Source organism: Notechis scutatus, chromosome 15 (assembly GCF_049901735.1).
Source record: "Notechis scutatus isolate UNSWTSFEM ecotype Mainland chromosome 15, rNotScu1.2, whole genome shotgun sequence".
Classification (NCBI taxonomy): domain Eukaryota; kingdom Metazoa; phylum Chordata; class Lepidosauria; order Squamata; family Elapidae; genus Notechis; species Notechis scutatus.
In genome coordinates this window covers 10632127-10658869 of record NC_142023.1, presented here as the reverse complement: position 1 = coordinate 10658869, position 26743 = coordinate 10632127, and the positions used below count along the sequence as shown (strand labels likewise).

The 26743-nt window shown below is 46.2% G+C and overlaps 1 protein-coding gene across 5 annotated transcripts; it reads left to right on the top strand.

Moving 5' to 3' along the window:
- Window positions 1-923: 923 nt before the first annotated feature.
- Window positions 924-26393, top strand: CAMSAP1 (calmodulin regulated spectrin associated protein 1). Of its 5 annotated transcripts, none has more exons than XM_087943966.1 (19): window positions 924-1088; window positions 3440-3602; window positions 7102-7364; window positions 7485-7646; window positions 8328-8408; window positions 9947-9979; window positions 13179-13320; window positions 14968-15107; window positions 15199-15295; window positions 16211-16355; window positions 16975-17066; window positions 18038-18122; window positions 18423-20844; window positions 21920-22056; window positions 22149-22357; window positions 22460-22562; window positions 23150-23265; window positions 23698-23816; window positions 24062-26393. In XM_087943966.1, the coding sequence occupies exons 2-19, from the start codon at window positions 3440-3442 to the stop codon at window positions 24362-24364; spliced, it is 4812 nt and encodes a 1603-aa protein (XP_087800092.1). In that variant the 5' UTR covers window positions 924-1088; the 3' UTR covers window positions 24365-26393. The 5 variants fall into 5 exon arrangements, with proteins under 5 accessions (XP_087800092.1, XP_026542428.2, XP_087800091.1 ...); XM_087943965.1 differs by lacking the exon at window positions 924-1088 and adding an exon at window positions 2659-2767; XM_026686643.2 differs by lacking the exon at window positions 9947-9979 and having other exon boundaries at window positions 925-1088.
- The last annotated feature ends 350 nt before the right edge of the window (window positions 26394-26743 follow it).

Below are 26743 nucleotides of genomic sequence, written 5' to 3'. Positions count from 1 at the left end.
GGTAAAGTTAAACAAAGCAGGCATGGTACTTAAAATCATTTATATTCTGCATGTTGGCATCTTATAGGATTACTCCAGTATCTGGCTAAACTTAATTTAAATCCTTTCTTAAAATAAAAGAAAAATTCCTCCTATGAAAAAAACCCAAATAATTATTTTGCAATAAAAATTTTCTATTAAGTTTTCCCCCTTTTAAAGAGTCACAAAAACTAAAATAAACATCCTGTAATAATCCTACTATAAATTAACAGAATAATAGAGTTGGAAGGGACCTTATAGGTCATCTAGTCCAACCCCCACCCAAGCAGGAAACCCTACACCATTTTCTGACAAATTATTATTTTGTATTAAGACATACCTGGAAATAAAAAATACCCTTAATATAATATTATTAAATATTAGCTATTAAAATTAGTATCTCATAACCATAATAAATTTCAAAAATATGAAATATGAACTTTTTTTGACATCCCCACTGTCCCAATGACAAGCTCAATCCCTTTTTCCTGGGTGGACTACAAACCCATCATCGCCACAAGCCAAGCCCAGGGGATGGGAGTTGTGGTACGGGCCTGCACGTCAATCAAAGGTATCAGTGGGGCTCTCATTGGCCGAGCCTCCAGCAAGCCCCGCCTCCGTTTCCGCCCCCCTGCCGGGTTCCGCCTTATTTCCTTGGAGACGGTTGCGAGGAAGAAGAGCGAGCACGGGGGGGAGGAAAGAGGTGCCCTAGGCGCCTGCGTACTGAGGCGACAGACGCCGCCGAGGCGACGCCGCCGCTCCCCTTCAAGTCTGGTGCGCCCAGTGACGTTGCCCGGCGCGCCCCCGAGCGCGGCGCCCCGCCCCTTCACGGGAGAAAGACCGCGCATGCGCACTCTTTCATTCCTCCCCTTCTCTCTTTCATTTTTCCCCTCAGCCGCTGTGAGCGCGCCCGCCCTCCCGTCACCGCCGTGCCCGCGCCCTCGTGCCCGCCCCGCTCATTCGCCCGCCCTTCTCCGCGTCCCTCTGGGGTGGCCGCGGCCCCCTCCGGCCTGGGCGCGGCCTGCGAGGCGGCGATGGAGTAGCCGAGGCCGGGGAAAGGCCGACGCAAGGTGAGGGGGCGGGAGAGGGGAGGGGGCTTGGCAGGGGCGGGGGCGCGAATGGTGACCCCCGAGAGCGGCCTGGCCTGCTTGTGGGGAGTGGGGGGAGAGCATTGGGGGAGGGGAGTGCCTATCCAATGCAGTTGGGGTGGGGGCTCTTCGCAGGCACCTCTGCAAACAGGCATGTCGATCTGGGGGTGGTTTTTTGGGTGGGAGGTCGTGACTTATTTTCTGGGGACGGGGGATTGATGGGTGTGTAAGAAGTGGGCTTATCCTTGCCTTCCCCCCCCTCCCCTATCCCCCCCCCCTTTTTAAAGGTGTATGAGGGGGGCTTTAAATAGTGATGGACTGTAAGCAGCCACTTTCTATTGTCTTGAGCTTTTGCAAGGGGTGGGTGGGTTTATTAAGGCCACAAGAAAGGGGGGGGGTCTCTAATGGGGGTGCAAAGGGGCAGCCAAGGGTGTGTGTGTGTGATTATGGTGCGCATGGAGGGGAGGGGCTAATGGGGCATTAAGAGGGTGCAAAAGGGGGGGGAGACCCAAGCCTGGATGCTCCCAATTAATATGTCAATTTCACTCCTTTGTAAGTCAGTTTCACTATTGGGGTCGAGGCCTTGTTTTCTTCCCGGCCCTCCTCTTTCTCCTCTTCGGGAGCTCAAGGGGTGGAGGGAAGAAACCACAACCAACACACACACAAAGGGAAAAATAAACAGGCTTTGGAAGGCGTGGAGTTAAAACCAAGCAAGCAAAGCAATAAAAAAGCTCGGTTGGAACCAGGCAGGAATTGATTAGTTGGGTATTAAGACAAGGGGAAGCTGGGGGGGGGGTAGTGTTTGTGTGATTTGTATATGTGGGGTGTGTGTGTGTGTGTGTGTAATGGTGTAGCACAACTTCCAAGGACCCACTAGGCCTGGGCTAGGCTTTAGGCAGTAGTGGAGGGTAATGGTTAGCACAATGGAGAAGCCTCGATCCAAGATTATCCCTTCAGTCAAGAAAAGGCAGTAATGAAAGGCATATAATATAATTACATTATAAGACACATGTCCTTTTAAAAATTATTTGCATTTAAATCGGGGTAGATGTCTTCCTTTATTTGTATTTGGGTACATTTCAAAAATGGAGCTGGAATTATGGGAAGGAAAGGCGTGGTGTCAAGAGTTGGATAGAAGAGACCCTAACAAGGTGAACAAGGATGGGGTGAATATGTATTGGGGGGGCAGTTTGAGAATGAAACTGGAGGCAGTTCTACTGTCTCAGTAAAGGAGAATATTTGTAGCTCAACATGAGGGGGTCCTTGGTGCTCTCCCAGCTCTCTGCTCCACCAAGCTCAGAGATCCTGGAGGATCCGCACTGTGAGGTCTTTTAAGGAGACGGGATCCCCCCACCTCTCCTCCCAAGTGGAAAAGGGTTTGTGACAGGAGCGATCACAGTAAGAATCAGCATTCATCCTTTTGGAGGTGGAAAGCAGGGAGAGATTTTGGCAAAGGCAGGGTGGGGGTGGGGAAGCTAGTGAGATTGCAAAAAAGAAAGAAAGAAAAAGGAACTGGTGGTGGATGCAGAGCAAGGAGATCTTGTCAAGATCTCATTTGATGCCTTGGGGTTTATTTGGGGGGGGGACTCAAGCTTCCTAGCAGGAAAGGTGGATCGAGACCCCTTTCCTTTGATCACCCCCCAAAGATGCCAGCAGAAAAGGTAAGAGGTTTTACTCTTTTGGCTTATTATCTTCTTGCTTAAAATATTCGCAGCACCTGCTCCTTGCAATGCAGCCGCTGATCCCCTCTTAGGAGTAAGGATGAAGGGACCAGCAGGCGGTTGCTCCACTCTTCCCTTTATTGAAGTCATTTTGGTGTTGGGGGAATCGGATGTTGGATGTTCCCCCTCCGGCCAAGGGTTTGGGCCCCCGGCGTATTATCAGAGTGGGCTTCACCCCTCACAGCCAATATTTGGGGCAGAAGCAAAGTGATGAGCCGGGATCCTGTAAAGTAAGATGAACATAATAACTATCCTTACTGAGTTGGTGTGCTAGTTATCTTGTTTCCGTTAAGCTGGGTGGTGGTGGTGGAGGAGGATTTGGGTGGGGTGTGTGTGTGTGTGTGTGTGTGATTGTCTAGCAGAACTTTGAAGAACCCACTAGGCCTGGGCTGTAGGTTTTAGGCAGTGGGGGTGGGTAGTTTTCAAACCGAGCTTTGTTGTAATTCATGACTGAACCTTTACAACGGGAAGAAGGGGGGGGGGGGGAACCCTCCCAGGTTTCTGGGATGATAGCAAATCTGTGCCCAACAACAATCAGCTTGAATTTTGAACTCTCATTTCAAAAGGTTAGTCTCTGTTTCTCCAGTTTTTTTTGTTATGTTATTATTGCAGATGGTGGATGTTGATATTGGTGCCGGTGGAGATAACGCCAGAAGAAAAATGGATGCTCTTACAGATAGCAGCGCTGAGATTGTTCCATTGGAACTCTACGATTCGTCCAGAGCCAAAATAGCTGCTAATCTACAGTGGATTTGCGCGAAAGCTTATGGAATAGGTAAAAAACCAATAATAATAATAAAAATTCCCATTGCAACATTATTATTTTATCTCTTTCCTTTTCCATTCTCCACCCCAGCTTCTCCTAACCCCTCCTCTCACGATGCAAAAACATAAATAAATCAGCAAACGCATGGGACTGCTTTCCCTCCATGCTTTGCCCAGACTTCAGTGTACACCCCTTTTCTTGTTGTGAATGGCCTGTAGTTTTAAGTGCAGCACACCCCTGTTGTGCCATTGTTTGTTTGTTTTCTTTTGGTATCGCCAAGCTCTGCTCTCCCACACATCACTTAAAAAGGCCTGCGAGAATCCAGCATTTGTAGGACTTTAACTCTGCAAGTCTTCTTTTTAGCAGATGCATGCTGCTTAGTTTGCAAGAGTTCGTAATTAATTATTATTATTTTTAAATAAAATCTTGTGGTATGCAGGTCAGTTGGTCACCTTTAAAAAAAAAACCTGCAGCATTTGAATTCTAGAACAAAGTGGGATGAAGCCCACCCATGTGTGGGATTCTAAGTGGTGTGTATAAAAATAAAGGGAAACTACGGATGGAAAATATCTTGTTGCTGGTAAACTCCTGTGTTAGCCTGAGAGTGCATGTTGGGACCTTTCCAATCCCCCCCCCCCCCAGGTTCTCTTGCCAACTTGAGTTTTGCATTGCAGTAAATTCTTTTCTTCCGCTTTGATGTCTTGCTTTCTATCTTTTGAGTAAAGACTTCTAGCTGTTTATTAGTATGGCGCCTCTAACTAAGAGTGAAACACATAATTCAGAGTTACAGGGCTGCCCTTAATCGAACTTTTAATTTGCCAACTGATCTAAAATTAGCTTGCTTTGTAGTAGGGCTAAAATGCTGTTTATTTCTACTGGCACGTTTGTTTCTTTTCGGCTAATGCAGTACGTCTTTGTTCTATAAAACTTGTGCGCGAGTAGTTAGACTGAGTTTAGGAATGCTAAACAAAAGTTTCCTGCGCGGAGTTTAAAAAAAAAACCGAGTTCACCATAGCGTGCTCCATAAGTGCAGTTAAAATGATGGAGGCTTGTATCCCTCCATAATGACGGTTTGTCTGTTGGGATATTTTGTATCTGATTTTCAGAACTCTAGTGTGTCAGGTTGGAGCCACTGATTAGTAAACGTTGTGTTTGTGTTTTTCTTCCATGGGAACTAGGGAACCTGAATGATAGCAGAGTTATAAACATATCTGTTGGGTTTCCGGATTGCTGTTAGGAACTTCGTTTTATAGAGCCCAGTTGAGTGGATTTCGGAATTTTCTTTCAGATTCTTTCCTAAATAATTGGCCGAGTTTCCTTAGCCTTCCCAGGATAATTGGTATAATTTCTGTCAATGTACAGAAGCTGCACCGTTGTTTATTTGAGATACTTGGTTTCATTTCTGTCGGTTTGCATCTAGTCAATTGTAAAAAATATATATCAGATTTTAAGTTTGGTGTTAAGGCTTATTATCTCTCCTCCCACCACCACCAATATCTTAAATTAAGGAGTTGCTATTTGGGACCAAATGAGCACCAGGAGAAAGCTGAAATTTGAATTGTTTACTAAGGGATTTGGTGAGAGTTGAGAAGAATAAAAGAGAAATTGTAAATTTTGCTGTAAATTTTGGTAAAATATCTAAATCTGTATGGGACTTGATTGTGTTGTAAATTTTAGGAGAAACTTTGTTTTGTATTGTTGTACTTATCTGGTTTGTGGCAAAAAGGTTAAGGGGGACTCCACCCATTTTCTTAACATTTCCCTTAACTTGGGAAAATTCTTACAGAAACTAGAATATATTCAGAATTGACCACTTAATTCCTTTTAACTCACGTCGTCCAGGATGAAGTTCTGTAAGAGTCAGGAAACAGATTTCTCTCTCCCATTCTTCATAAAGTATAAAACTACGGCCCTGTGTACCTCCAATCTTCTAAAAATCTTTGGAAGGCTTCAGACTTAACTCTACTTCAGAAGAATCTTGCTTCATTTATGGTAGATATCTGTACAGCCTCACCCAAATTCAAGATTTCCTCCAGCGCCTACTTTGTAAAGTTTGAATGGCGCTGCTGAGAGTAAATCACCTTTGAGTGGTGTGTCCAATAGTAATTTTGTGATGACATACAGTTCTGTCTTGCACTCACACGAGAGCTGGCGGGACAAGAGAATAGGGATCTTACGAAGCTGCTTTGGGATGAAACAAGGCGAACAAGCTGAAACATAACCCTGAGAAGGCGGTGGGAAAGCCTGCAGATCTGGATGAAGGGGTTGAACGAGTTCCCAGTGTGGTGGCCCTCCTGGCCTTGGGGACTGCATTTCTTGCTGCGGTGTCCAGGAGTGCCAGTTGCAGTCCTGTCTCCATGTAGAAATTCATGCACGATTATAAACTGCATCCAAGCTAGGTGACTGAGGTTGTACAGATATCTAACTGAGAGCATAAACCAAAATGCTGTAGTCCAGCGAGTTGCTTTTGAAGTTTTGATTTGACAAAGCCAGCGTGCTTCAAGGTGCTGGATGAGAATAGGGGGTGGACAGGGGGGTACACCCTGAAAGTGACTTTTTAGATCATTCTGTTTAAATCCCAGCCCTACCCAACAAGTTGTTGAGGGAAAGAATTGGAAGAGGGAGAACTGCGTCCTCTTGCAAAAGAAAAAGTGGAATTGCTATTAACAATATGATGTCGTTTGGATCAAACTGTCCCGTCCCTCCATGTTCCATCTGAAAGCTTTTAAATGATAAATTCCTTGAAAATTGGCTCTATCGATCCACCTAAATTTTAAAATTCTTCAGGCTTTTCCCCTGTTGTTTTGATGCTATGTGGCTCCTGGGGAATGTTCAGTTTTCTCTGCGAGGGGCCTGAGTTCTCCTTGTTTGCTAATCGCTATCCCTTCCAGCCTGCTGTTACTACTACTGCTACTCCTCCTCCTTCCATTTATATATCACTAGCCCCCAGCAACTATGCATTCAGCCCTTCCGGATTTTCTTGGGGTTTTCCCTTTGATCCAAATGGGTTTCTGATTGGTTTGCTAAAGTAGCTCCTTTTGATTGGGTCCCGTTAGATCAAAGCTGTGGAGTTTCAAGATTTCCCACTGACTGGGCCTGCAGGAGGTGAAGGGTGGGTGGGGCACAGTGACACCAGGTTCTCCCAGCATGGTTGCACGGTATTCCCTGAGGAATCGGAGCACTTGAGTTCGAATCCTTTTAAGACCAACTTGATAGATGTGCTGTAGATATAGAGGAAGGATACTCATTTTGATGGGAAGTTGCATTCCTGAATTTTGGATCGGATTCATAGAAATACTGTGGGTGGTTAGCCGAGCATGATTTACCACAAAATGATATTTCCACCTCTTTGAGAAAGCAACGTGTCCTTTTCAGCCATTTTTAAAATAAGGATTTTTTCCCCCTCCCCTGGTCAGCTACATCTTTCATTAAGTTGCTGGTCAACTTTCAGCTTTGTGGTGTCAACACCCGTTCTCTCTTTTGGGACTCGCTTGCCTTTCCCTTCCAGACAACATCCCGGAGGAATTAAAAGATCCTTTTTATACAGACCAGTATGAGCAGGAACACATTAAACCGCCTGTCATCAAGCTGCTGTTATCCAGCGAGCTGTATTACCGCGTCTGCAGTCTCATTCTCAAGGGGGATCAGGTGGCCACGCTCCAGGGACACCACTCAGTCATCCAGGCGCTCTCTCGGAAAGGGATTTACGTCATGGAGAGCGACGACAACCCTGTGTCTGATTCCGATCTTAGCTCTGCGCCAATCAAAATGGTGAGTTCCAGAAAACCAGGTGTTGAGTTGGTGCCGGTCCTGAACTGGCCAACCCCTTTTCTCAACCGTCTTGAGAAAGGGACTGAACCCAGCGTGGTGGTTGTTTTTTTGGTCCTGTAGAGTCCTCACATGGCCATGATTGATGCTCTCATGATGGCCTACACCGTAGAGATGATCAGCATTGAGAAAGTTGTGGCCAGCGTCAAGTGTTTTTCTACATTCAGTGCCTCGAAGGAGTTGCCCTACGATCTGGAGGATGCGATGATATTCTGGATCAACAAGGTAAATCGGGAGCCCATTTGACGTGGGAGTCTCTGGTTATCGGTAAACACCAGCGTGGGAGCCTGCAAGTAACTGGGTACAATTTGTGTCTTCTAATATTATGAAAGCAAAGAGGAAGAAAACTGTTTCTAGGACATATAACTCTACCTAACTTTGTAAGAAAAGTCACCTTGGTTCTAAGCAACAGATTATAAAATAAAATTAGCCAGCGCAGGAGAATTAAAAGGTGCAAAAAACCTCCTTCTCATGCTTAGATTTCAAAAAATAAGTATGTAACCAGAAATATTGGACTTAATTTCGAAAATGCATTAGAAATCGAGTAGGAAATAAAACACCAGAAATCCATTTACTTTGGTCTGGGAGTAATTTTGTTTTTATGGCTTGGAGGCTGATTTATGATTTAGAGAGGGTGCCTGTATATGAAGTGTGTGTATGTGTGTGTGTAGCATCTATATTGGTTTGAATTTGAAGCTGCTAATTGTTCTGATTTGATTGTCATCTGGATTCGATTGTAAGAAAAAGGGAGTGAAGCCCAGGGTTATGGACAGCCAGAATACCCCCTTGAGTATTGAGAAGGCAGGGAGAAGTGACGAAGCCCTGAATTTTGGCAGTTAAAATAAAAATCAGGGACAGGAATACCATTGCTCTTGTTACCTTCCCCTCCCCCCTCTGTTCTTTTAGGTGAACCTAAAAATGAGAGAGATCACGGAAAAGGAGATTAAATTAAAACAGCAATTACTGGAAAGCCCAGGTCATCAGAAGGTAAAGCACATTAGATGAAATGGGACGTTTAATTGATTCACGTGGCTGTGACTTGGAAGCAAACCTCACTGTTTTTCTATCTGCTTTTGCTCTTATATCAGTAGAATTTGCGATCCTGTCTTGCATTTCTTCTACAAAATTGCTTTGATCTTTCAGATGCTCCTTCCTTCCTTCCTTCCTTCCTTCCTTCCTTCCTTCCTTCCTTCCTTCCTTCCTTCCTTCCTTCCTTCCTTCCTTCTTTCCTTCCTTCCTCCCTCCCTCCCTCCCTCCCTCCCTCCCTCCCTCCATCAGATGCTCCTTCCTTCCTCTCCCTCCCTCCCTCCCTCTCTGATGCTTTCCTCACTTCCTATCTTCCTCCCTCCTCCTCTCCCTCCTTAATCTTTTTCCTTTTTCTTTTTCCTTCCTTCCCCTTCTTCCTTCCTTCCTTCTCTTCCTTCCTTCCTTCTCTCTCTCTTCTCTTCTCTTTCTTTCTTTCTCTCTTTCTCTCTCTCTTTCTTTCTTTCTTTCTTTCTTTCTTTCTTTCTTTCTTTCTTTCTTTCTATATGGAGTGATTTGAATACTTTAGAGGTTTCAAAATGAATGGAATTTGGAGGCTGCTATGACAGTCCACTTCTAAAAGTTTACTTTGCATCCCACATTTTATTTTATACAGTATTTACTTTATATTTGTCATATTTTCCAGATTTTTTTTAAACAATACCTGTTAAAATTGTGTCTTGCTTGAGCTTTGATATTTCACCTTGGGGTGGAGGTGGGGGTGGGATGTTGTCTTGAGACAGAGGTGAGTGGGAGGTTTTAACATCTGCTGAGAAAACCTTGTAGGTTTACATTTGCAACAGACCTTGATTTGAAGCTGTTTGGGTCTTCACAAGCCCTAACAAAATTAACTGTATCTGTAGCAGTAGTTACTCAGCCTGTGGTTCACAGATACCTGGGGAGGGGGGCGGCACGATGTCACAGGGACCCTGCGAAGGCTTGAAGAAATATTATGATTTAAACCTTGAGTTAAGTCTTGGGAGGGTCGGTGGCCACAAAAGGTATTTGAAGGGGGCCTGCGGTGAAGAAAAGATTGAGAACCCCGGATCTGTAGAAGTCTTCAGAAGAATTAGTACTGCATGTATTCAGTCCTTCCCCTCTTTTGTTCCTTTTAAGTACTAGACATTAAAACTAACATGTGCCATTGCACTTCCAGCATTAGAATATTTGAGAAGCACGAAGCACACTGCCGCAACAGTGGGCGGGCATTTCCAAATCCTGCCGAGAGATATTCTTAACTGGGTGTGGAAAAGGCTGCTGTCGAACTTTCATATTGCACAGTCAAAGACTTTTAAATGAGCTCCTAATGCATGCAAATCCTCAAAAGATGTGGTGTTTCTTGAGGTTTTTTTTTTTTTAAAAAAAAAACACCTTTCCTGCGTCAAAACCGTTCGCAATATGAAAGCACGGCCCGGGTGAGGCTCACGTAAAGTTTGCTTGTAACATGCTCTGATGATGTTCCTGTCCTCTTCCCACCTTTCCATCCCCTGCTTCCCGAACAGTCTCCTTCAAAATGGTATTGGAAATTAGTGCCTGTAAGTCAATTAATTCTGTATGAAGAGTTGTTATCCACTAAAACCATTGGCTTTTCCATCGGTCTTTTGATTTGCTTCCATTCAAAGCGCCGCCTTCCACTGTTCGCAATGTTTTCTCGGCTCTGGGCGTCCTTTTTTTAACAAAATTTAGATTTCATTTCATGACTCTACGTACTGTAACTTGTAGCATCCATCACTAGGCAGATTTCATGGTTGCCGATGCCGAAACTCTAGAAAGAAAGGGCAAGGAAACTCTAGATTGTCCGTTCTATTTCAAAAGATTCCTTCCTTGCAAGCATTAAGGTGAAGCTGGTCAATTTAAAGTCATTTGGGCTTCCTTCCCTGAAAATAAGGGAATTGGTCAGTAGGTTTGGATTTCCATAGCTTGTTTTGGAAAACGTATTTGTAGTAAAAGTCCCTCCCCCCCCCCCACTCTAAATTCTTTCATATTACCATCTCGGTCCACTAAATCAAAATCAAATCATGCGAAGTATTAGCACCACTTTATAAATCCTTAGGAAGAGCACGCCTGGAATACTGCATCCAATTTTGGTCACCACATTAAAAAAAAGATGTGGAGACTTTGGAAAAAAATGCAAAAAAGAGCAACTAAGACGATTAAGAACCTGGAGGCAAAAAACTGGGTCTGTCTAGTCTAATGAAAAGAAGGGCTAGGGTTGACACGAGAGCCGTCTTCCAATATCTCAGGGCCTGCCCCAAAGAAGAGGGCAGTCAAGCTCTTCTCCAAAGAAAGTTCCTGGCAGTGAGAACAATTGATCAGTGGAACAGAAGTTGCCTTCAGCATTGGAGGTTTTTAAGAAGAGACGGGACAGCCGCCTGTCTGAAAATGGTACAGGGTCTCCTGCTTGAACCAGGGGGTCGGACTAGATGACCTCCAAGGCCCCTTCCAGCTCTATTCTGATTGATAGATCCAAGATCTAAATGTACAGTTCTTGCACACAAAAGCAACTCTTGGGTGTTTTATGAAGGCAGATTCTCACCTTGGCCCTAGTTAGAGTGGCCTTTTTCTTGTGCTCCATCACTGTCTGCAGATAGACCCCGGGGCTGTTTCCTCCCTAGTCTTCGTTGAGCCCACCACTCGCTCAATTGACTGGAAGTTAGAATTCCAGCTGCCCTGTGGCACATTGGCACAAAACACCCTGTTTCCGAGCGGCCTTAGTGACAGAATGCTTAGGGTTTCGTAAACGTTGACTTGGACCGATTCTGACACCAGGGCATCCGATGCTAATTAAGAATAGCAAGTGGCGGTTGAATTTTTGGACAAGTTACTGCCGGCCCGAGGCCACCTCCGGCTTGTAAACACTTAACACTTAAAATAAACTTTAAAAGTTTATTTAGCACAGCGACACCATGCAGTGTAAGTTCCGCTGCAATGGCCCCTTGATCCTTTCCTTTTGTGAGAGGAGACTTCGCGCAGAGATCAGCCAATTCTGTCCCTCCCAAACGATATTAGGTCGCATACAAAAAGATGGCCACCCCATGCAAAAGTCCTTCCGGTTCATTATGATCATTAAAATTAAATACAGTTTAGACTTCTCCCAATGAAGCCGAGAGTTCAGGATTCAACCGAAGGCCCTGCAATTTGAACAAATCTTAACTCCCTTTTTGCTGCTTCAGCTTGTGAAAGCAGAGGGGGCTGGAGTGAGGACTTTAAACCCACCAGTTCACTTGACTGTGGGAAATAATCATGCTCAAGGTTTAATGTAACATTACACTGAAATTATATGAATGGTGCGGTGGCCTAGAGATAGAGCTCTTGCCTCACAATCAGGAGGCTGTGAGTTCGATCACAAAACTCCACATTGGCAACAGGAAAGGTATCCGGCCAGTAAACACTCTGCTAGCTCCGTTCAGTTGCCCAGGCTCCACCCTGCAAGGGATTATGGGGTCGTTAAAAGAAGATGATTAAATTGAAATTATATATGTGATTTCTGGTTGCCATCTTTTAGCTTGCAATGATGACGATAATTTGCTTGAGACCGATACTATGCATGCCTTACTAAGCGCATGATACATCTAGTGACTTACGCTCCATGGTACAGTATGATTCACATTACACAACAATTTGTGGAAAGCCTCAGGCTGGATGAAAAGCCTTTTCAAAAGTATCACAGTTCAAATCTTCCTAGGGGACCTTTGCCCCATGGATTAGGTTATATTTCTCGGTCCTTTTTTTTTATTTCAAGATTTTGGCGCAGCCTTTTACCTCCTGCCTAGCTGATACTAATTTTCAAATTCGATACCGATTCTGCAACGTTGCATTTTCCGTTCTGCTGAGAGCTTCCAAGCAGGCAAGAGCGATTTGGAAAAATAGTTTCTCAGCCTTCGCTTTCCTCAAATATTTCATATGGAGACATGGCCTTACTTAGCTGAATAGCAAGTTTGTGTTTTATGTTTCGCGTTATTCTCAAGAAAAGTGGTATAGCTCTATCAGTTAAAAGGCCTGTAAGAGCTCAATATAATATTATGAAGTTTGCATTTTGTTTAACTTATTGTGCTTTTTCTGCTAAACTGGTGGAGTTTTCAGTTGCATCTTTTTTTGCAATATTATATAGTGTCCTTTGAAGTTTAATTTAAATATTTAAATAAATATATTTATATATTTCAATAATGTGCGAAGAATCTATGGAAATGCTTTGTATGCTTAATGAAAGTGCTGGAAATGGTTGCCTTAATTATTTTGTCAGAGACAACTTACAAGTGAAGTAAGTTGTTGATCAGATTAATAGTTAAATCAAGTATGTGTTGGTAGTGGGTGGAAAAAGAGACATACCATTGTAATGAAAATACTAATTAGATAATTACAAACTTTTGCCTGTTCTGAAGTTTCTATTTTTTCCCCCTGGTGTGTTTCTTAGAAAGAATAGTATTCTTAAGAATATTAGCTTTCATGCAGGGTCTGCCTTTAGAAAGACGATTCCAAAATTAGCAAGCAAGTATTCACAAAACCAACAAAAGGATTTGTAAAATAGACAGTTTCTGGTTTTAATCAGGGCAGAAATATTTGAAAAGGGCCTTGGGAAAAATGAGTTCTAACCCAGCCTTGGAATCTCACTGGGTGCCTTTGGGCCAATCACAACCGACCTCGAGGGTTGTGGGGTTGGGGGAAAAAACCGAGCTCCGAACGAATGAAAGACAGAACGGAAAATCTCACAAGTTTTGCCTTTTCCTTTCTCAGGTACGTTACCGCCGAGATCACCTCTCGAGCCGACAGCTGCCCTTTTTCCCATTACTTGAGGACCTGATGAAGGATTGTAGTGATGGAGCCGCTTTGTTGGCTGTCATCCATTATTATTGCCCTGAACAAATGAAGCTTGATGGTACGTCGATAACAGAGTTTAAAAGAAACTCAAATCCTGCCTGAATCCAATGTTAGGAGATGCCAAAGGGATCGGGGACTGTCAGACTCTTCCTTAACTGTCTCTCATTGCCCTACGCCGGAATAACCCGTTTCAGGCACAATGTTTTCATAAAGTTCAATCCAAGCATCCTTTGGTATGTAGCTCCCTCCTCCTTCCAGCCGGTTGACCTTGAGGCAGCATCTCAAGGAGACGCTGCTCTTATTTTCATTTCCCCAAGCATTCACTCCTTCCTTCCATCTCCCCACAATTCATGACTGTTTGTCAACGCACTGCAGCGAAGCACAAGCAAGGTGGCATAAGGTGGCAGCTGACTGTGACATTTGATTAATTGTGGTGTTCTTTATAACTATGTCATATTCTAAGGGAGTGATACCTGCTTGGGGTTAGTACTCTTAATTGCTAGATGACCTACAAGGTCCTTTCCAACTCTGTTAATCTGTATTCAATGAGAGATATTTAGCTCATGTTAAAACATCTTTCTCTGGCTGAAAGCAACAGAACAAATTGCTTCATTTTTGCTCAGATCAGATTTCTGCAGAATAAGAATAGAATTAGAATTAGAATTAGAATAATAGAATAGAATAGAATAGAATAGAAAAAAATTATAATTCTTTATTGGCCAAGTGCGATTGGGCACACAAACAATTTGTCTTGGTGCAAATGCTCTCAGTGTCCATAAAAGAAAAGATACATTCGTCAAGAATCATCATGTACAACGCTTAATAATAGTCATAGGGTACAATAATCATTCAAATCACACTAGGAAACAGCCAATATAAATAGTTAGGATACAAGCAACTAAAGTTACAGTCATACAGTCACAAGTGGGAGGGGATGGGTGATAAGGAGTGATGAGAAGATTAATAGTAATAGTAGTGCAGACTTTGTAAATAGTTGGACAGTGTTGAGGGAATTCTTTGTTTAGCAGAGTGATGGCGTTTGGGGAAAAACTCCCCTTGTGTCTAGTCGTTGTGGTGTGCAGGGCTCTATAGCGTCGTTTTGAGGGAAGGAGTTGAAACAGTTTGTGTCCGGGATGTGAGGGGTCTGTAGATATTTCCACAGCCCTCTTTTTTGTCTCGTGCAGGATACAGGTCCTCCATGGAAGGCAGGTTGGTAGTAACTGTTTTTTCTGCAGTCCTAATTATCCTCTGGAGTCTGTGTCATGGCCAACTCGCTGTGGAACAATTTAACAATTTGATTTAAAGATTTAAAACAAATTTTTAAAAACACTTTCATTTTTGTAATTGATATTTCATTCTGTCCCCTCCCCCTTTTTTGCCTCCTTTCTTTCATGATTCCTTTCTACATTTCTTTGATATTTGTGTAAAATTATCCCGTGGCAAGTTGTCCTACAGTGAGTTGGCCATGGCAAATTTTCAAAGACCCTCCCTCACCCCCCTCATCCCCCCCCAACAAAATATGGCATTTTCTGGATGTGCTCAGCATTTCAAGTCTTTGAATTTCTTTAGTTCCTGTTGGCTGTGAAACCTTAAAAGTGCAGCCTTCAAACGGTGTCAGGTTGCTGCTGATGTCCTCTGTCTGGAGCCATGGAAACTGAGAGGCTATTTCGGGGTGATTCTCTTGTTTCTTCCTTCCAATTCCTAGAAATTTGTTTGAAAGAGGTGACATCAATTGCAGACAGCATCTATAACATTCAGTTGCTTCGAGAATTTGCCAACGAGTACCTGAACAAATGTTTTTACCTCACTTTGGAAGATATGTTGTATGCCCCGTTAGTTCTAAAGGTAAGAGAGAGGGGAGGCACTGAACACACTTTTCAGTAACATGCAGGCAATCTGGTTTATATTCCTTTTTTCCTCCTCTTCTTTTCCCTAGCCCAACATAATGGTTTTCATTGCCGAATTATTCTGGTGGTTTGAGAACGTCAAGCCGGATTTTGTGCGCCCCAGGGACCCCCAAGAAGTCAAAGATGGTGAGTCATTTGGGCTGGGAGGATTCGTCAATGGTAGCAAAGAAATTTTACAGTGGAATTGATTTCCCTGTCTTTACCCTGGTGGATATTCTAAGTCTTGTTCATTTTCAAAAGGGCAAATTGGTCTTTTTTTTGTCAAGATGCTGCAAATGGCTAAAGAAGAGGGACTTTGGGCCAACCCCCCCCCTCCCCAATTGTTCTTTCTTTCTTTTCTCTCTCCCTCCCTCCCTCCCTCCTTTCCTTCCTCAGTTAAGCTCCCTCAGTTAAGCTATCCAGAACCGAACTGAAGAGAACAAAAATTTGGCCCATTGGTTCCTCTTGGCTTCTAGGGGCTCACTAAGAAAGGATTGTTTTTCGAAATGTCCATCAGAGCATTTAGAGTATTTCCTAGATTATTATTATAATTGTTGTTGTTGTTGTTGTTGTTAACAAGCTCTGAGGCTAAGGAGTTCGACGACTCCTCCCCACCTGAAAAAAAGAAATCTCTTCCAAATGCAAAACACAAGCAGAGGAAAGGAGTTTCAGTTTCAGTTTCAGAGCACCCAGCAGCTTTAGTACAGAACAGTTGAATTCAACCACGCCCAGGCTCCTTGCTGTCTCCACCTTGCTCACACAGCCCACACTGCTTCAGTTTCCAAACAGTGCTCAACTCTCTCACACACTGACAGGACGCTAGCCAGAGGAATACCCATGGATGCTGGTAGGCAGAGGCAGAATTTTTCTTTCTTTTCCTCCCCAGAAACTAAGCCCGGCCACATAGTTTCGTAGCGAAGCACAGGTATCCAGCTAGTCTGCCTATATGTTGTGAGATTAAACCTTTTAACACTTAGCAAGATTCTTCCAGTGTCTTTTTTTGGGGGGGTGGGGGGGTGGGATGTTTGAGCTCCAGTTAAACCTAACGCTGCTGTGTTCCAGCTAAAGCCCTGCTGCATCAGAAGAGCAGCCGCCCATCGGTCCCCATCTCCAATGCCACAAAGCGGAGTTTCATGCCGAGTCCGGCGGTCTCCAGTGCCGCCGACACGCAGCTGCCGGGCCAACTCTCGCAGGAGGCTGGCGGCAGGTAAGGCCAATGCCCTGAAATACTTGGCAAATTTCATTAGAGCCGGAAACCCTTTGCAGAGACCAGCCCGAGGTTAACCGAGCCACAAGGACACGAAGCAGGCAAGGGGCCGTTTGAAGAAGCTCCCCGTTTCAGCCCCGGACGGGTTCACTGCATCTTGACCCAAATCGTTTGGGCTTTCGGGTTGCCCCCTCCTTTCCTCTGGGATCATCTCGTCCCACGTTTGAACTGCTTTGTGCGGTGACCTTGCTGGCCTGTTTTTTTCCTGTCTCCGTCGCTTCACCCTCCCTGGCCGAGTTTAATGGTAATTAATTTTGAAGAAAGAACCCTGGAGGCCTAAAGGTTCCTCTTCGCTCTTCTGTAATTATTTAAAAGGAAAAAAAAAAAAGAACGCTCCCTTTTAAGACCACGTGCGTTGTCCGCTCCACAAGCAGCTCTTCGGTTTGCGGCTGTCTCGAGTGTGATTTTTAAGCCGACTTTGTTTTTCTTTTTTCTTTTGCTGTAGTTGGCCTTTAGGGAGGGAGGCTTGGGAGGGGTCGACCGATAGGGGCTTCCTTGCCCATTCTGTTCGAAAGGAAAGCCTGTTACAAGACAACTGCTCTGGTGTGTTTCCCAACAGTGGCAAAGGAAGTCCTGCCTTCAGCCCGTCGCACCCCTTGCTGCCTTTAAGGCAGAAGCAACAGAAGACGGTCCAGGGAGAAGACACTGCCGGTAATTGCCCAATTCCCGTCCTTGGGATTCATGTAGGAGCAACTTTCGAGACGGACGGAGAGAGAGAGTTGATGTGTGAAGCTCTCATGGCTGCTGAAAGGGGCGTCTATACTGCCCTGAGGCTGGTCCTTCCTTCCCTCCTTCCCTCCTTCCTTCCCTCCTTCCTTCCTTCCTTCCTTCCTTCCTTCCTTCCTTCCTTCCTTCCTTCCTTCCTTCCTTCCTTCCTTCCTTCCTTCCTTCCTTCCTTCCTTCCTTTTCAAGGGCACCTCACAATTATAGACTTCTCCTCCCTTCCTCCCATCCATCTCAATTTCATGATTCTGGGAGGCTCAAAAACAATGAAAAAGAGCGTAAGAAACCAGAAAACAGCAACACTTATTTCAACTGCAATTTTGGGGGAAAGCAAATTCACCATAACTTAAAGGCAACCGCTGCATGGGCTCCTGACCCCCACCCCCCTCCCCCAGGTCCAGGGACAAATTATGTCCCTGAGGCCTTAAAAAAAGGACAGCTGGGTCTAATCCCTGGGGGAATTGACATTTCAGAGGTCAGGAGCCATGCAAGTCACCCTGCTTAATAAGGGTGATTGACATAATATGCCCTTATAACACCTCTACTTTTTCCAGCTGCCCCGGTTACCTTACTGGGAGCTTCTAATACCTCTCAAAAGGCATGAAAAGGTCTAGCTCCCCCCCTCCCCAGACCTCCCCTGACCCCGGAAGTGGAACGATCCTGTCGGATGAAGTTTTGCTTTATGTCCTTATGTTTCGGTGCATCTATTATTAGTTGAGTGTTATTTTTACCTGGACCTAATTTGAGGTTTACTAATTTCTTCAGTCTGTCCTGAGTTGTGTATTTAGCAGGCTGCCATATAAATAGAACAAATATGGTTGTTTTTTAAAAGGATTTAAATATCAGCAAGCGTGTTTGTTAAAACATTGCGTGATCTCTTGGTCCTTTTTTTATTTTAGACCAACAGCATCGGTCTAATTCCTTGACTCGGGCAGACGGGCAGCCTCGGGATTCGATCCTTGCGTGGCCGGAGAAGAAGCAAAGGTAACCCCTGCCAGCTGGTTTGTGGATCAGGCCCATCTAAAATAGGACAGCCTGCATTGAAGTTGAACCAAATAATCAGTGACAGATTTCAAATCCCCAAGCGCTGCTTGTTAAAGGCAGCAAACTTCAATGGCTATCTTATCTGTAAGGAGATTTTTTTTAGACACTAAAAGTGTATTTTGATTAGCCCAGACTTGGTCAACTCTGACACAGTGTTCTTTTCCCTTTAATTTGTGCTCTGATAAAATAGTCTTTTTTAATATTGTAAGCTAAAATAAATAAAATTGTTGTTTCTTTTAGGCCCCTTTCACAACCCGGACCGTTTGGTCTTCACCACGCGGTGAGCAGCGACGCAGACCCCAGCTCCGGCGATAGCATCAGCCTGGCCAGGTCCATCAGCAAAGACAGCCTGGCGTCCAACATCGTCAACATCACCCCGAAGCAGCAGCTCCCCTCCGCCCCCGTGAAGAGCAGCGGGAAAAGCTTGCTAAACAACGTGGAGGTGGAAGACGACGAGGAAGAACTGATCGCCATCATTCACCCTGGTGCCACCCCGAACCACGGCAGCCTGGAACTTCAGTACGCCCCGCCGGCTCGTTCGCCCGGCTTTGCCGGCACCGCGTGGACGCCGAAATCCCCAAGCGAGGCTACGGAAAATAAGCCGGAGGGCTTTTTCCTGGAACCGCTCCTGCCTGCCGTTCTACGGCCAGCCAAGGAGAAGCAGGTCACCAATAAGGAGGACGAATGCGGGGAAGGGAAAGCCAGAGGTTACGTGCCCAAGAGGGGGAGCGAGGGGCACCCGGCTTTGTCCCGTAAGAAAACCAATGGCAGCCACGGCGACCACAGCCTTAATAGGACTTTTAACCTGGGTTCGAGTTCTGAACTAACCGTGATTGCTGGTCCCAGTTTGGCAGAGCCCCTCGTCCATCACTTGGACGCCCAGGTGGAATCCTTTTGCCCCCAAGCAAGCAGCAGCGTGGAGCTCTCCGCTCAAGAGCGGCCCTCCCCGGGGTTCTTCCTGCATGCCCACAAAGCGGAGGAGGCCGTGTCCAGCAGCAGCAGCACCAGCCTCGGTTACCTGAAAAGCCCCAGTTCCCACCGGGCAGAGACCTCGTGGACCATGGTCAGGCAGGATTCGGACTCGTCCATCCTGGACATGGAGGAAGCCGACCGAGACCTGGCGGCCGAGGAGCACCCTCTGATCGCCAAGTACATTGGGGAGGAAGAATCGGCCAAGCTTCAGGAAGACATGAAGGTCAAGGAACACGAAGACAAAGACGACGCCAGCGGGCGGTCCAGCCCGTGTCTGAGCACCATTTCCCAGGTGAGCAGCGTCTCCATGGCCAGCGGCAGCGCCCGCATGACCAGCTTTGCGGAGAGGAAGCTCCAGCGGCTGAACAGTTACGAAACCAAATCCAGCACGAGCAGCTCGCAGAAAACCACCCCCGACGGATCCGAGTGCTGTCCGGCTCCGCTCACCACCTGGAAGCAGAGGAGGGAGCAGAGCCCCACCAGGCAGAGCAGAGACAACGTCCACCTCTTGGCGTCCGAGCTGGTGCAGCTCCACATGCAGCTGGAGGAGAAGCGGAGAGCCATCGAGGCCCAGAAGAAGAAGGTGGAGGCCCTTTCCGCCCGGCAGAGGCTGAAGCTCGGCAAGGCAGCCTTCCTGCACGTGGTGAAGAAAGGGAAAGGGACGGAGATCTCGCCGCCCCTGAAGCCGGAACACTTCGCCAAAGAGTTCTCCGGGCACAACGGCGAAGTCCTGGAGGAGGACGCTTTGAACCCCAAAATGGAGGCCTTCCTCACCAAAGAGGAGGTGGTGGGCGAAGAGGACACCCCCAGAGCGAAGGTCCAGGAAATGGTGGGCTTCGTGGAGGAGAGCATCTCCAGAGAGCCCACCACCCACGAGATCGAGAAGAGCAAGATGGTCTCGGCGGCTCTCCTGGAAGAGAACCTCGAGTCCGCCGACCTCAGCGAGTGCGACCTCTCCATCGAAAAGCTGAACGAGACCATCAGCACCCTCCAGCAGGCCATCCTGAAGATCTCCCAGCAGCAGGAGCTCCTCATGAAGGCCCCGGCGCTGTCCGCCACCCGAGGAGGCTCTCAGGACCAAAAGATAAAAGCCCCCGTCCACTTTGTGGAGCCCCTCTCCCCTCCCGGCCCCAACAGCAGTCTCCGCAAAGCCCCCCGGCTGGGTCAAGGCCGGAGTCCCCGTTCGGGGAGGCCGTCTGAACTGAAAGTGGCCAAGGACCGTCCCCATACCACGCCTCGCATCAAGACCCCAACGCCCAGCGTGGACACCTTGCCCCACTTGAGACAATTCCCACCCAACCCTTTGCCCAAGGGGCCAGTCGAAATGGCTCTTGAAAACCACCTGGGCCCAGGTAGCCCTCCGCAGGAGAAACTTTCCTTCGAGAGTTACCGGCTCTGCGACGATAACCAGAGAGGGGCGTTTGTCTTGTCCTCTTCCAGGGACACAAACATCCTCTCGGAAGCCCTCCGAGATGAGAACAGCAACGTGGAGGACTTCCGTCACCTCGCTGGCTTGGACGGCTCCAAGGAGAACGTCTCGCTGGAAGAGCCTTCCAAGAGCAAAGGCAGCCTCATCGAAGTGGACCTCTCGGATTTAAAAGCCCCCGAAGAAGAAGCGGAGAGCCAGGGGAACCCTTCAGATTCAATCAGTGAAATGGACCAGAAGTCGGGCGTTGGGTTCTTCTTCAAGGTAAGGGCAACCCAGGTCAAAAAACCCAGGTTTGGAATCATTCTGGTTCCTGTCCTGTCTCATATTTGGAGACAAGAGTGCAAGGAGGAAATGATTGTGATATAATTGCATCATTCTTTCATCGGCCCGTTTGTTTTTTGGAGGAATGTTTTGGGAGCGAAGTTGCAACCTGCCCATTTGTGTTTTGGGAAATGGTTTCTGAGCGAAGTTGTAACTTTCTGTCAACCCACATTTGACAACGGTCGGTCACGCAGGGGTGTCGGTGGCCAGTTTTGCCTGGTATGTGTCTGCGTAACATTGCAGTCAAAAGTGTTTTCATTAGGAGGGAGGAGGCCTCTAAAAGGAAAATGGGATTAACTTGAGCACGGCCTTAACTTGTTTCTCTTTCTGAAAACCGTAAGAGCTGAAGAAGCTTCTCGGATGAGAAGCGAAACGTTCTTGAAAGAAAAGCAAGAAAGTCCATTTTGCCTCTTGGGGGGGAAAAAAGCACCTTTGGGACAGACATAAGATGGTATATTCGAAGCGTTCTCTAAATCTGGATTTCAGTTCTTGCAGTTTCCCATCCAACATTGTCATGGCAGAGAACTCTGGAAGTTGAAGGCTCTTCTAAAGCTTTTGGAATGGACTGTCACTTTGGGGGCCGTAGTTAAAGGGAAATGGGAAGGCATTTTTTACTAAGGTGTTGATGTGATCGGGGCGGCTCTAGTTGGTTTATTATGTACGTATAGACACCTGTGTGTATCCTGGGGTGGCTGTTTCTTCCTCAACAGAGATCAACGTTGAAAAATTAGGAATTTCCAGGGGCAGGAGAGATCGGCTTAGTTGAACCTCTGGTTGTCAAAAGACCAAACAAAAAAGGCCGCAATGTTTAGTTTAAGAACTCTCAGATCCTGGGAGTAATATAATAGATTCCAAAAGGAATATCAGGATTTGGGGAGAACTGCCAGCTTGCTACTGCACTTCATTGTAAACCGATGAAATGACAATTGTACAGTTAGGAAAGCCACCGTCGGTGTGTTTTCTCCGAATTGATCCAAGCAATATTTGAACATTCTTCCCCTTTTCCCCCCCCTAGGATGAACAGAAAGCTGAAGATGAGCTGGCAAAGAAGCGGGCGGCTTTTCTCTTAAAACAGCAGCGCAAGGCCGAAGAGACCCGGCTTCGAAAACAGCAGCTGGAGGCAGAAGTTGAACAAAAGAGGGACGAAGCTCGGTAAATACCGTTATTCCCCTCCCTTGAGGAAGGAGGAAGGTGCAGGGGCTGGTTTCCTTTGAGAGCCTGGAATCTATCCTTAACTTTCGCAGGCGAAAAGCGGAAGAAGACCGTGTGCGGAAGGAGGAGGAGAAAGCCCGCCGGGAACTCATCAAACAGGAGTATTTACGGCGAAAGCAGCAGCAGATTTTGGAAGAACAGGGCTTGGGCAAACCCAGACCCAAAGCGAAGAAGCCGCGGCCCAAATCGGTCCACCGGGAGGAATCCTACAGCGATTCGGGGACCAAGTGTTCCTCTACCCGTAAGGCACACGCCCCACTTGTGGACTTCTGAGCTGAGGGGGTGAAGCTCCGAATTGTTTCTGTGTGTTGACTTGGTCTCTCGCCTTTCTCCTTTTGGTCAGCTGATAACCTGAGCAGCGCCCAGTCGGGATCGAGTTTGTCCTTGGCCTCTGCAACAACAACTGAGCCGGAGAGCATCCATTCGGGAGGGACACCTTCCCAAAGGTAAGAGCACCTGTAGGGAGAACGAAAGGAGGGTGTTTCCTCCCTGCCTTATTTGACCAGGAAGCAAGCATTTCAGCCGCTCGGTCAGGGTGTTTCGCCTGGAACTGCATCTTCTTTTAGAAGTACATTTGAAAAAACCCACCCCCAGGAAATGAACGAACCATCTGCCCACTTACCTTGGAGGAGGTTGGGCCAGGTGTGTTTGCACTGGTCAGGTTTCTCTCTCTCCTTGCCTAGAGATGATCCATGTGGAAATATAGGGGAGGTTGGGTTCCATGCTGCTCTCAGACCTTGCTTGTTTTCTTCCAGACCTTTCATGACCCAACTAGGTAACATCATCAGTGCTAGTGAGTGTGATTTGCTCCCAGTTCATATACAGTAGCTCTGAGCTTGGTTGTTTTCTTGCAGACGGTTTGTTATCCGGCTAAGTAACACTGATGTTGCTACCTAGTTGGGTCATGAAGTGTCTTCCAAGAAAGCGACCGAGTTCAGAGCGCACCAAGGGCCTCCTTTTTTTCATGGGTGAGCTACAGATTATTCCGCTTGATTGAAAATATACGGATGGTGGGTTGTGTTTCCTCTGGCAGAGTGGAGTCCATGGAGTCCTTGCCCGTCTTGAGCAGGAACGCGAGCCGAAACATGGAGCGAGATTGGGAGAACACGTCGACCGCCTCTTCCATCGCCTCAGTGGCCGAATATACCGGTGAGGAGGGGAGGGAGCCTCCCCGTTTGATCCTCCCCCCCCCCTCCCCCGAGGGAAAGGCCGTTGCTGAGCGGGAGATTTCAAGTGGGCCCCCTCTTTGGAATCCCAAGGGAAGTGTGGGCGAGTGGGGGGAGCCATGAAAGGGTGGGTTTGATGCCATGAATGCTTTACCCGCTTACAAAACCCTCCAACCGCGAGCCCTGTGTGTGGCGCGATGGCTAGAAGGCAGCACTGCGGGTGAATTTTGCTGCCTGCAGTTCAGCCGTTCGATCCTGACTGGCTCAAGTTTGACTCCGTCTTCCATCCTTCTGAGGTCGGTAAAATGAGGAGCCAGATTGTTAGGCTGACTGGAAACCGCTCAGAGAGGGCCATAAAGCCCCGTGAAATGGGAGTATCTGAGTCTGAGGGCTTTTGGGGGCTCTTTCTCTGCAGGCCCAAAGCTCTTTAAGGAGCCCAGCAGCAAGTCAAACAAGCCCATCATCCACAACGCCATCTCCCACTGCTGCCTGGCTGGGAAAGTGAACGAGCCGCATAAGAATTCCATCCTGGAGGTGAGTCTTTCTCAGGGGTTTTGGAAACCGTGGGCCACCTGTAAGGTCACCTGTTAAAGGAGATCGATGGGCTCCCCGTTTTCTTAGGGACAAAAGGCCTCTCATGACCCAACTAGGTAACCTCATCAGTGGCAGCAGGCAGTAGGGTTTGCCCTCTTTTGTTACTGACCCAGCCAAAAGGATCCCCCCGTCCCTTGAGCCCTTCGCTTTTCCTGCCCCTCCAATGCCGCCTCTTCTGCCTGCAGGAGCTCGAAAAGAGCGAAGCCAACCACTACATCATCTTATTCCGCGACGCCGGCTGCCAGTTCAGGGCACTTTACTGCTACTATCCTGACAACGAAGAAATCTACAAGCTGACTGGAACGGGCCCAAAGAGCATCGCCAAGAAAATGATCGACAAGCTGTACAAGTACAGTTCGGACAGGAAGCAGTTTAACCTGATCCCGGCCAAAACCATGTCGGTCAGCGTCGACGCGCTGACGATCCATAACCACTTGTGGCAATCGAAGCGCCCTGCCGTGCCAAAGAAGAACCCGAACCGCAAATGACAGGGTGGCCCGGCGGGACCGAAGGCAGGGGGTGTGGACGCTTCAACGGCTGCTGCAGCCATCCCTGGCTCCTTGCGGCTGTTCACCAGAGACCCGACCCAAAGCTGGGGATTCACTATTCGTTCTTCTTTTTCTTTTAAACTTGAAGCTCTTCGTTGGCACCAGTTGGGACCCCTCTTTTTCCCCTCCCTCCTTTCCGATTCAACACTCCTGCAAAAACAAAAACAGAAAAACCAGGACCCCGTCTCCAAGTTGGCAAAGCTGCAGTTTAGGAGGAGAAAGAAAACCCCAAACAGCTTCCGGATTCCTTAAAAGGATCCTCACCCCGACTGCATTTCACTGCCAATGTGAAGCCAGGCTCTCGTTTCTGGAGGGAGGGGAAGGGAAGGGAAGGGAAGGGAAGGGAAGGCTACCACGCCCCCCTGCCCCTCAGCTCAGTTTACCTACAGTATCCATTTCTTGATCATAATGCACTGAGAGATGGCAAAATGCTCTCTTTTTTAAATAAAACAAATAAATAAACGGAGACAGAGGACATATGCAAAAATAAAATGAAAAAATTGTGACGGCTTGCGAACTTTCAGGCAAAACACAATCATGAAGAAACAGAGAGGTGCTACCGGCTTGGATGGAGCTCACTTGAAACTTGACATGGCAAAAAGAAAAACAGATGGATTTTCTGATTCATCTCCTCCTCCTCCTCCTCCTCCTCCTCCTTGGCCCTTCTGTTTTTCTTCCTTTGTTGGACAGACCCCTAGGGATAGCGGAAGGTTTTTCACTCTGAGCACGTTACCTCTCCGTCAAATGGCGCACTCAGTTATTCACCGATAATTCCGATGCTTTTTTTAAAAATAATCATGTTTAAAAACCATGCCCTGCTACGTTGTCCTGTCTGTCTCTCTGTCTGTCTGTCCTTTGCTGGATGAACAGCATGCTGTTACGAGGGAGTGTGCTCCCCTTTTTCTTCCCCTTCTTTCTCCCCCCCTTTTTAAGTTTTCCACGGGAACTCTTTTTAATTCGGGAGGGGAGGAAATGCGATGAGACGACATATACAAAAAAGCCAACCAATTTTCCCCTACGACAGGCAAGTTTTCAAAACAAATCTTGTGTTTGGTTTGAAAGCTCAAGGCTTTGGGGGGGTTGTTTGGGGTTTTTTTTCCCCTTCCCCTCTCCTTTCATCCTGAAATATTAAACCTTTGAGTTGAAACCTTTAAACCTGTGTGTGCTTTCACCTTTAAAACAAAAAAACACCAAACCAATCCTTTTCACAACTGGGAATAAACGATGCAGGAAGCTTAGAGGATGATGTGTTTTAAAATGTCTCTCCCCTCCTCCTGGAAAGCACGATAAAAAAATTCTGCAGCCTTCAACCCCGTTTTTTTCTTTTTCAGACTTTACTGCTTGGATTATTTATATGTTATAATATTATTTTTATGTATATAAATAATATTATAATTATATATATATATATATATATATATATATATATATATATATATATATATATAATGAATGAATATATTCATTCTGACAAATGTTTTTAGTTTGCACATGTTTACTTCTTGAAATGTTACTTGAAGACCTTTTGAGTTCTGCAGAGACACGCTCTTTCTAACACCAGAGAAGAACGAGAGAGATGAAAACACACACCCTTGGGTTGTTATTTATGAACCTAGAAAAATAATAATACTAATAATGGGAGGGCGAAATGACTTTTGTATAGAATGAGGCGAGAAACGGGGTTCTTAACACTAAGCTAGAAAGGGGGTCAGGGGTCAGAATGGTCGTCTGTAGTCGGCCATTCCTTCCCTCAGACGTTGGTTTTAAATAGTGTGTAAATTTTGTTTAATAGTCGATTACCTTGTAAATAAGGCTTCGTTTCTTAAACTATTCAGAGGATTCAACGTGGTTGTGAGCCATTTTTCTTTCTTTTTTTTGGTTACATGCTTTTTATGCCTGATTTTTTTCGCTGTTTGAGATATGACATATTTATTTTATGGAAGCACTGAAAATAAAGACCATCATCCGATTTTGGTTATTCCATGCATTTTATATTTGTGTGTGTGTGTGTGTGTGTGGTTAAACATATGTCAACATATGCACGAGGCTTTAAAGATGTGTTTGGTTATGTTCCTGCATGTCACGGGGCTGTTTATTATTATTATTTATTATTTCCCAAAACCAGTTATGATTTTAGTGCCATAGGTTTTAAAACGTGTCAATCATTGCCCATGGAATTTTTTTTTCTTCATGTTGGTCTGTAGGGGTGAGTTACCTATAGGTGAGCGATTCTCAACCTTTCCTTTAAATACCATTGGTGGCCATGGATCCCCAAGACTTAACTCCAGATTTAAATAACATTTTTTCAAGCCTTTGTGG

Excerpts from the sequence above, each read along its gene's own strand:
- CAMSAP1 (XM_087943965.1), top strand. Across the intron at positions 7,365-7,484 it reads GCTCTGCGCCAATCAAAATG|AGTCCTCACATGGCCATGAT; the intron begins GTGAGTTCCAGA and ends TTGGTCCTGTAG. Across the intron at positions 9,980-13,178 it reads GGTATTGGAAATTAGTGCCT|GTACGTTACCGCCGAGATCA; the intron begins GTAAGTCAATTA and ends TTCCTTTCTCAG.